Genomic DNA, 10,470 nt, shown 5'->3' on the forward strand with positions numbered 1-10,470 from the left:
GTAGGTCATCCATGAATGGGGAGAATCCCCAGGTTTGTAGAGTACTGGAGAACAAAAAGTGAGTGGATTTTTTGAAAAAATGCAAAGCAGGTTGTGCAACATCACAATTTACGGTGGGAAAATGAGATCTTATGACACTGTGTTAATGGGAACTCAGCAGCCAATAAACTACCCAAGTAAAAGAAGAAATGATGGAGAATCAAGTACATTGGTAGGTCCTCCCAGCAAGCACAAGTTCTTCCTTTATTTCTTTTTCTTCTCTGCCATCAGGTACCACAAAGCAGGATGCTATTCTTTACATCTAAAAGGGGAGGCGCTGTACCTCAGTGATAAATAAGGATGCCAGGCCTCCACTCCCTATGAGCTGTTTGGGGGTGGGACCAAGTAGTTGGTGATGTGAAAAACCTCTACCTGAGACCCTGGGGAGCCACTCACAATCAGGGTAGACAATACTGACCTTCATGAGCAAGGAGGCAGTCCTAAGCAAAAAAGACCAGCAAAATATTCATGTCATGACAACTATCCCACTCATTCATGAAATCTGATGGAAATGCCTCAGTAGATCTCAAAAACCAGAGAGGCAGGGTTACACCTGGTTTCTCATAGTTATGATTGGAGTTTTGGGCAAATGCTAGCACATCATGCATGATGACCTCACCTACAGGTCGCATGTCCTCCCCCTCCCCCATTTCTTGTCAGTTGCCAAACCACAGAGGTGAGGAGATGTCAGCTTCAGAGGGGGGCCTCATTGGCATCCCATCCCTGCTGAGCTCCCTCTTCTCCCCCAGACTCCTCATTCCCAAAACACTCTCCCAGATCTCCAGGAATGTCACAGACCAGTGTTGGCAATCCTCACTCCACCCTCCAATCTGATCAGGGGCGTATGTAGGGCCCACTCTGATGCTTTCTTCTCCAGGGTTGTTTTAATTTCCAAATTTGCTCTTAGTCCTAGTGGCTGAGTATAAGGTTGTGCTCAGGTTGCAACCAAACAGAAGTTCCTTCGATATTTTATTCCTGACCATCACAAGTAAAACTCTATTATTCTTTTTTTTTTTTTAGTATTTTTGCATTTTGTGTGTGTGCCCATGCCTGGAAGTCATGGCGACCTCTGGCAACTCCTATTGGGGTGTGGAGGATGTTCAGAGAACTGGCTTGATAGCCTGCCTTTGCCTGCCGCTGCCTCCCGGCCCTGGTATTCTCCGGAAGTCTCCCACCCAATTACTTGCCAGGGTCGGCCCTGCTTAGCTTCCACGATCTGACGAGATTGGGCTTACCCGGGCAAAGTTTATTCTTTCTTGTAGCAGCCCAAACTAGCTCAAGCTCACTAGAACTTGGAAGCTAAGCAGGGTCAGCTAAAGTTAGTACACGGACAGGAGACTACCAATGAAGACCAGGGTTGCTATGTGGAGGAAGGCAATGGCAAACCATCTCTGCACATCTCTTGCCTTGAAAAACCCCATGAGTCGGGCTGTCATTATAAGCCGGTGACATGCAACTTGATGACACACGATTCTTCTTCTTCTTCCTTGCACTTCACCAGTTTAAAATGACAGCCGAGGACGGGGGCACTCTGGGCCAATTTCTGTGACGCAAAAAGGCACTTGCCCCTCAGACGCGAAATGATCTGCTGTGTGGGCAGGTACGTGTGGAAAAATCAGGAGTGATTCCATCGTTTCCTGCATTTATCGAGAGGCAGCATGTGTCATAGAACTGGCTTGGAGAGCTCAAGATGTTAGTTAGAATCTGAGGTAGCTAATGACGTTATAATACAAGCCAAAGGTTTGAAATACAGTCAGACCTCTGCAGCATCCATTGCTTAAGCCTTTTAAGATTCCTATTGACATGAGGAACAAGCGTGAAATACTATGCTCTCTGCTGTCACTCTCCCCAGATGTCATCATTCTTCTGGGTGACATGAATAACAGGCATTTAAGACTTATTCTCATCAATAAAGAATGATCTATTGAGCTATAAAGGATTGCTTTTAAAAAAAGCCATTTTCACAAATATAATCTATTTCACAGTCAGGCAGGACCTGAAACACTGTGTCAGGGTCACATGATTATAGTAAACAATATTGTAGACTTGCTGATCTTAGCATTCAGTGACAGCCAAATCATTTTAAAAATACTTCTGATTTGTGTTAGCATGATTTTGATTCAGCAAGTACTGGCACATTTCAATATACCAGAAGACAAGTCTTTAAATTATTTATGTTATGGGGGTGTGTGTTTTAAAATAACTATTTGAATGATTCAGCATGATTCTATTAGCTCCAGTCGTTGGGTTTTTTTAACTGTTTGTCTTTGTTTTGCTGACTAAGCTATGCAGAGTAATTCTATAGCTGGACGCAAGTGTGCTCCATTAAAAACAAAATGAAAACAAAACATTGCTAGTGGCTCATTGCTGTCCTAGGAAGGTGTCAGGAAAACACCCAAAGAGCTGGAGGCTCTTTGTGATGCAGAAACCTAACTATATGATTTGTCAAAAATTTTGACCTGTCTTCCATATGTGATATTCTAGCCAGGCAGAAGAGCAGAAATCATGATTTCTCATCCTCATTCTTCTGCATCTGAATGAGCCTTTAGTAGGGATGTGACAGAGTTGTCCCAGTTGTGATTGTTTGGTGTCTGAAAGAAGGCCTTCAGAGTAATGCTAATATTCTCTCCAAATTGCAGCAGGTAGAAATATGAAAAATGCACACTTACACCTCCATATCATCGATGAGATCGCCCCCCCCGGTCCCCTCTACGCCCCCGCACCAAAGCAGCACTGTGGTATACCACAGAGCTGTGGAGGGTGAAGTGGGAGCTAAGACGGCTAGAGCGAAGGTGGCAGCATGCTCATGACGAAGTGTCATGAACATCTTATAGGACGTTTATGAAGGCCTATGAGATGGCAGTGAAGGCCACAAAGAAGGATTTCTACACGGCCTCCGTTATGTCTGTGAGCTCACACCCAGCCCAATAGTTTAGTTATTCGGTCTATTATGACTCTGCCACAGGGCAGACCAAATAGTAGGGAATTGGCTATTGGCTGTGAGGCATTTGTGAGCTATTTTGCAGATAAGATCATGACATTCTGCCAGGACCTCCGGGCCACATTGAAACAGTAAAGGGACTGGAAGCCCCTTGTCCATCTTCTGGTCTGGTATTGGACCACTTCGATAGACTCTCCTAGGAGGAAGTTGACAGGATCCTGGCAGCAGTGAGGCCTACTACCTGCCTCCTTGACCCATGCCCTTCCTGGCTAGTGAAATCTTGTGGGGAGAGCATTCGGGCTCCTCTGGAAGAACTTATCAACTTGTCCCTTTCTACTGGGACTTTCCCAGAGGCTTTGAAGGAGGCGGTGATTTGTACGCTCTTGAAAAAGCCATCGCGAGACCTGACGGTCCTGACCAACTACTGCCCAGTATTGAATTTACCGTTCCTGGGCAAGGTGGTTGAGAGAGTGGTGCCCGAACAACTCCAGGCCTTCCTGGATGACGCTTCCATCCTTGACTCCTTCCAGTCTGACTTCTGCCCTGGCCATGGGACGGAGATGGCTTTGGTCACCCTCACAGATGACCTCGGTAGACATCTGGGCTGAAACGGGTCAGCACTGCTGTTGTTATTAGACTTAACGGCAGCATTTGACATGGTCGACTATGATCTTATGACACACCGCCTCACCGATGTAGGAGTTCAGGGGACTTCCTTGAAATGGTTTTCCTCCTTTCTCCCTGGTTGGGGATAGAGGGTGGCACTTGGCAAGAGGGTCTTCCCTGCGGTACCCACTAGAATGTGGAGTGCCGCAGGGGGTGATCCTCTCGCTAATGTTATTTAACATCTATATGCGCCCCCTTGCCCAGTTAGTCCGGACAGAGTATGGGCTGGGCTGTCATCAGTACACTGATGACACCCAGCTTCATCTGTTAATGGACAGCCATCTGTCTTCTGTTCCTGGAAAGCTGGGTGAGGCATTGGAAACTGTGGCTGGATGATTGTGGCAGAGTCAATTGAAGTTAAATCCATCGAAGACGGAGGTCCTGTACCTGGGTCAATGGGGTATGGATGTGGGCACCAGGCTCCCCATACTGGAAGGGGCCAGCCCAGATAGTGAGAGGAGCCTGGGAGTAACACTGGATGCCTCTCTGTCCATGGAGGCCCAGGTTGCTGCAGTTGCCAAATCTGCATTTTTCCATCTTAGGGAGATCAGGCTACTGAAGCCCTATCTCTCCCCCCAAGACCTGGCTACAGTGATACATGCAATGGTCACTTCCAGGCTGGATTACTGCAACTCGCTTTACACAGGCTTACTCCTGAGGCTGATCCAGAAATTACAACTGGTGCAAAATGTGGTGGTGCACCAGCTTATGTCAATGCCTGTGCAGGCTCACATTCGGCCTGTGCTTTGCCTGCTGCACTGGTTACCAGTTGAGAACCAGATTGCTTCAAGGTGTTGCTAATAACCTTCAAAGCCTTATACGGCCTGGGACCAATGTACCTAAGGGACTGCCTCTTCCTGTATACGCCTTGAAGAGCTTTATGCTCTAATAATCAACATCTCCTGGTGGTCCCTGGCCCAAAGGATGTCCATCTAGCTCCAAACAGGGCCAGGGCCTTTTCTGCCCTGGCCCCCACCTGGTGGAACATGCTCCCCATCGAGATCAGGGCCCTGTGGGATCATATTCAGTTCTGCAAGGCCTGGAAGACGGAGTTGTTCCACTAGGCTATTGGCTGAGGCAGCGGGCGTCCACACATGGCCTCCCCGAGGTTGCTGTCCATCAGTAACCAGCCATATCCATCTGTACTAATGGGTCAAAGCTTTCACCAGTAAGCTGTAACCACTGATTTAAAATGTTTATATTATGTTTTTAAACTTAAGAGAAACAGAACATAAGAGAAGCCAATGTTGGATCAGACCAATGGCCCATCTAGTCCAACACTGTCACACAGTGGGCAAAAATACCAGGTGCCATCAGGAGGTCTATCAGTGGGGCCAGGACATTAGAAGCCCTCCCACTGTTGGCCCCCCCAAGCACCAAGAATACAGTGCATCACTTGCCCCAGCCTGAGAGTCCCTATCTATACCTTGTGGCTAATAGCCACTGATGGACCTTTGCTCCATATGCTTATCTAAATCCCTCTTGAAGCCGTCCATGCTTGTAGCTGCCACCACCTCCTGTGGCAGTGAATTCCATGTGATAATCACTCTTTGGGTGAAGAAGTACTTCCTTTTATCTGTTAAAATATGATGTGATCTGCCCTGAGCCCGCTTGCGGGATGGGCAGGATACAAATATGAAAAATAAATGAATAAATAAATATCAAGTAGTGGCTCAACCAGGGCTGCCACTGTATGCTCCTGCCCTCAGCTGCTCTCCTTGCTGTTACCACCCTTCCCACCGCACCTCCCAGGATCTGCAGCAGATAATGCTGTTTTCAGTCTTGTTCCGCAGGCATTTTTAAACATACCCTGACAAGCCACCCTTGCCTCATAGGCCTTCCCAAGTCTTACATCTCATGAGAATTTGCAAAGCCCTATTTTGCACATAGGTTTTTGCCATGCTGCAGTTAGAGACACCTGCGGAACAAGAGGATTAGTCGTGTTCGGTGCTCCAGTTCCTGGACAGCAAAAGAGAGGCTACACCCTCCCCAATATACCTCCCAAGGCCAATGGCTCACCTTTCCTCATTGCAGAGTCAGCCACATCTGTTCTGTCCCGCTTACAATAAGCAAAAAGCTTGTATGGACTTTCAGACTCTTTTGCCTGAGCCAGGATGGCATTAAAGGAGCCAAATTGTGCGTTACAACTTGACCAGTCACTGTCTTGCTAGTTTCTAATACAGGTCATTTAATAGTAACAGCAGGGCTATTTTTGGGCAGGAACGCACAGGAACGGAGTTCCGGCTGGCTCCTGAGTTGGCCACGCCCAGCAGGAACTCATTAGCATAATAGGCCACACCCAACAAGAAACTCATTAGGATTGGCTACATTAGGGGTGTGTGGCCTAACATGCAAAGGAGTTCCTGCTACAAAAAAGCCTTGAGTTTTGACAACAAACAAGGTAAACAGAATAAGAAGCAAAAGGTGGGTGTGGCTGGATGAGCACACTTCTGGTAACATGGGGGTTTGGCCTAATATGCTAATGAGTTTCTTCTTCTGGGTGTGGCCTATTATGCTAATGAGTTCCTGCTGAGCTTTTTCTACAAAAAAAGCCCTGAGTAACAGTAACATGATACTTGCCCTGACCTGGTGGCCCAGGCTAGACTGATCTTGTCAGATCTTGGAAGCTATGTTAGGGTCAACCCTTGTTAGTACTTGGTAGAGAGATCTCCAAGGAAGTCCAGGGTTGCCAGGCTGAGGGAAACAATGGCAAACCACCTCTAAATGTCTCCTGCCCTGAAAACTCTATGGGGGTCACCTTAATTTGGCTGTGACTCAATGACACTTCTCACCACCAATACAATGCTTATCACTTTGATTTTTGCACCACTTCTATACCCCTCCCCCCAGCTTTAGTTTGCCCTGCAGGGAAAAAAAATAAATACTAAATACAGAAAACAATCACTGTGACGTATAGGCTGCTGTACTTTCAACTGGTAAAATTGAAGCTATACATGCATGCTGGTTTCTCCAAATTATTATTACTAGTTCAGGGTTATATGCTTTTGGATAGTGTTATAATGTGTTATCACAGATTTATTAAAATGTATTAAATAATTGAGCCAATGTTGTTGTTTTTTGCATATTAATGATAATTGTGAAAATTGTATGTATTTATCGAATAAAGCACAGCAGCCTATATATCACAGTGATTGTTTTTGTATTTGGTGTGTAATTCACACTGTGATCCCATTTATTTGTTTTTCTGCTTGAATTAGCGGGGGGGAAATAAAGACAATGGAAAAATGGTAAAAAGACCAGTCATATGTCCACATCATGTATAACTTGGATGTCACTTTACTAGCTTGTTGTACCTGACTTGAGCCCTCGATGTACTGGAACAATTTATGTTCCTTTGCAAAAGAGGAATACAAATCCTATAGTAAAGTAATCATTTCTGCAACCAACAAATGTTGAAAGTTATCACCAAGATTTAGTTACTGGATTGAATCTATTGTACTTACCCCCCGTGACAATGATATTGGCTTTTGCACAGTATGTGAAAGCGTTGACTCCTCTTGGTACTGAAAAATCCCTGACGGGTCTGCAGTCATGAAGAAACATGTGATCACAAACTCAGATCATTCCAGCTCATATTCTATGCTGTATCTTAGAAGTGCCTTGAAAGTTTTGCACTCACAGTAGGAGGTTTTGAATCAGGACTTTAAATTCTATCAAAGTTTTGCTCTCTGAATAAAATGTGCACCTCTCCCCACAGTGAGGGGGCTGTCAGTTGAGTGCCCTGTAAAGGACTCCTCCACTCTAGCTGCTGTCCCACAGAGGACCGGAGGAATGCAAGAGCCAGCCTTGAGAAAACCATCACTCTCATTTGCTCTCTCATTCAACAGTCATCGAGGGGTGAAACTGGGAAACAGTGCAGGGGCCGCTTGCAAGAAAGATGCAGATCAGGAAGGTATCAGCAAACTCGGCTTGCTGCTCACAGCACTAGACACAGAGCAGCTGACTTGGTTGCTTCTCTGAAAGACCTCTGTCAAACGTTCCTGGGGATCAGCAAAGGCCCCTGCCTCCATGAAGCCCCACATCTGCGATGCATTTGAGAGAGGGCTGCTATCCTCTCCCGGACACTAAACTAAACCAGACCCTGACACAGGCTTTTTTCTCCTTACTCTTCTCTTCCGTGTCATCACTTCCACTCTCCTAGACAACAGATCAGGACTGTACTGTCCTCAGAGCTACTGCGTGGAAAAGGAATGCCTGTGCTCAGTTGAAGGCCCCTTCCACCTCCTGACAGATCAACATTGCCACTGTCATAGCACTGATGGTCTGTTGCAGGGTAGCAAGACTCACCCGAACTGCTGCTGTCTAGGCACCAAGCCTTTCATAGCACCGGAGGGAAGCAGTTCCTGAACTACTTTAGGTTTCCCATATTTTGAATAGACGTGCCTGCTAGCACGGGAAAACCACACAGACCAGTTATGAAACCAATTGCAAAGGGGACAGCTGTGTTAGTCTGCTGGTGCAAAATGAAACAAAAGTCCAGAGACACCTTAAAAAATCAACAGCCTTTATTTCAGTATGAGCTTTCTTCAGACAGATGTGTGAAAGGAAAATTGTAATGAGAGGCTTTGAGCGAACAATTCCAGAACATTTTCCCAGCTCCTCCCTCTGTAAACTTCCACATAAGATTTCCCAGTATGATTTCCCCTTAAAATATCTATCTGAAGCAGGCCCGTAGCCAGGATTTGTTTAAGTTGGAGGGCATTTAAATTTCTTAGGGGGCACAGGCTAATCGAATTACAGGAATACCCGGCTCCTTCCCTGAATCTGCTGCCACTCGGGGGCCCTGGGCTGGATGGGAAGTCATGGGGCCTTGCCAGTAAGTCTGGGGGCCTAGTAGGGTTCCCAAGTCGGATCGACGCTGGAGCGGGGGACTCCAGCACCGCTCCGGGAGTACTCTCTCTCGCGCACTGCAACCCCGTCGCCCGGAAGTGACGCGACCATGCCAGGCACGCTGGGGGCGGGGCCACAACCATCCGAGGGAAAACCATAGAGTTTTCCCTCGGATGACCGTGGCCCCGCCCCCAGCGTGCCCAGCGTGGTTGCGTCACCTCCGGGTGACGTGCATATTGCGTGCTTTGGGGGTGGGGTTCCCCCGGGGCCTGATCCGCCAGCGGCGGGGGAACGGGCCTCCGGGGCGGGGGTTTCCCTGCCCCCCGGGGGGACTTGGCAAGCCTAGGGCCTAGCCCTGAAATGCTCCACTTTAGCTACGGGCCTGATCTGAAGTTAGCTGTGACTCACAAAAACTCATATTGAAATAAATGTTTTTAGTCTTTAAGCTGCCACTGGCCTGTTGTTTTATTTTAGTACGATTGCCAGCCATGTGTCAATGCTAATTCAGATCTTTTCAGAGCCATGTATGTTCAGATGAATATGAAGGCTGTAGATGATAAATTTTATAGTGATTCCAAAGTATACATTGCTTACCATTTGCTGTAATGATTACAAGAAAGATACTGGCATTTTTGGTAGTGTGTGCTATAAATAAATTTGTAAAATGGGCCATTGCATGAATGATCCTTTTTGTCTGGCTCTGAGGTGGAATTATCAATTCTGAGTTGGAATTAACCGCCATTTAGAAGAAAAACACTACTAACATAAATCAGTATTCCTTTAAATAGCATTTTCAAATTGTCCTACCCTGTAAACATGCAATGGGATACAAGTTGTGACTTACAGGTTGTCTTCCAGTCTTTTCAGGTCATCCAAAACAAGTGAATGAACACTGTCCAATGAGCAGGACACAAAACAATTCAAGGCTGGAATGTACTTAACTTTCACAACCCAGTCATCATGCAGCTTGCGTTTAACACTGGGAGATTAAAAAAAACAAGAACGAACAAAACACACATCCATCTAGGTCAGTAAATTAGCATCATTTCCCTTGCTATGCTGGTACAACACCAAGAATGGGGAGGTTATCTTCAATTTGTTTTGTGTGTGATTGCATACATCATCACATTACCTTAAGACTCTCAGGACATGAGGTCTTTCAAAATTATCTGGCAGACCTGTATCCTACCTATATACCTAGGCACCAGGGAGGACTCTGAAGGTATGTATGTCTATTTCTTTTTGAATGTTCAGCTCTATTAAAAATCACAAGCACCTGCACAGTCTGTACCAAATCCCCCATGCTGTCTCAATTACCCTCCCATTTCTGTGTAATTTTGCATTCCAACTAATGCCCGGTCAAAATGGGCATTAGTCTTACCATGATTCTGTTTATTGCCAGCCCTCTTCATTAGTAACGGTCAACACATGAACAATTTGGGTACAGTGTACACTTAATTTTTCTTTATACGTATATTGAACATTTCTTACGCTACATTCAACATGGGTACAGACCCAAACCCATGTAGATTGTCTTTAAAAAAAAAGTGTCCATTAGCAGTGTGTTCTTGTTCTATGAACATTTGGCATTATTTATCTTAAGCTCAGAGGAAAAGTAAAAGAGGCAGCATGTAAATCACATTGATCACAGTTACATTCGAAATAGGAAAGTTTACTTGACAAGTTGTTTCCCAGTTTGTTTTGCTTCAACTGTGAGAAAATCAGGCCTATTGCCCAGTCTCCCCCTAATAATAGAAAAGAGTAAGAATCCAGTAGCACCTTAAAGGCTGTGTTCACACATATGAAAGTGGACTGAAAGAGGACTATTTAGTTGTCAGCAAGCTGCCAATATATTTCCCTGTTCTCTGTGTATGCTGTTGTTTTCCTATCCTTTGTGTATGCTCCGAGGCGTCCCTATTCTATGAGTATGCGCTTGTTTGCTTTCACTTTTCCATGTATGCCTGTTTATGCGC

General features: G+C 45.8%; 1 protein-coding gene across 1 annotated transcript in view; it reads right to left on the reverse strand.

Moving 5' to 3' along the window:
• The window catches only part of WDR64 (WD repeat domain 64), a gene marked incomplete at its 3' end in the record, with an annotated part of 128,473 nt that overhangs the window by 55,044 nt on the left and 62,959 nt on the right, over window positions 1-10,470 (reverse strand). Inside the window, exon 9 of the mRNA XM_015424565.1 lies at window positions 7,111-7,190. Within this exon, the coding sequence (XP_015280051.1) occupies window positions 7,111-7,190 (80 nt within the window). The remainder of the gene's footprint in view (window positions 1-7,110; window positions 7,191-10,470) is intronic.

Source organism: Gekko japonicus, unplaced genomic scaffold (genome assembly GCF_001447785.1).
Source record: "Gekko japonicus isolate JY-2015 unplaced genomic scaffold, Gekko_japonicus_V1.1 scaffold392, whole genome shotgun sequence".
NCBI classification, from domain to species: Eukaryota; Metazoa; Chordata; class Lepidosauria; order Squamata; family Gekkonidae; genus Gekko; species Gekko japonicus.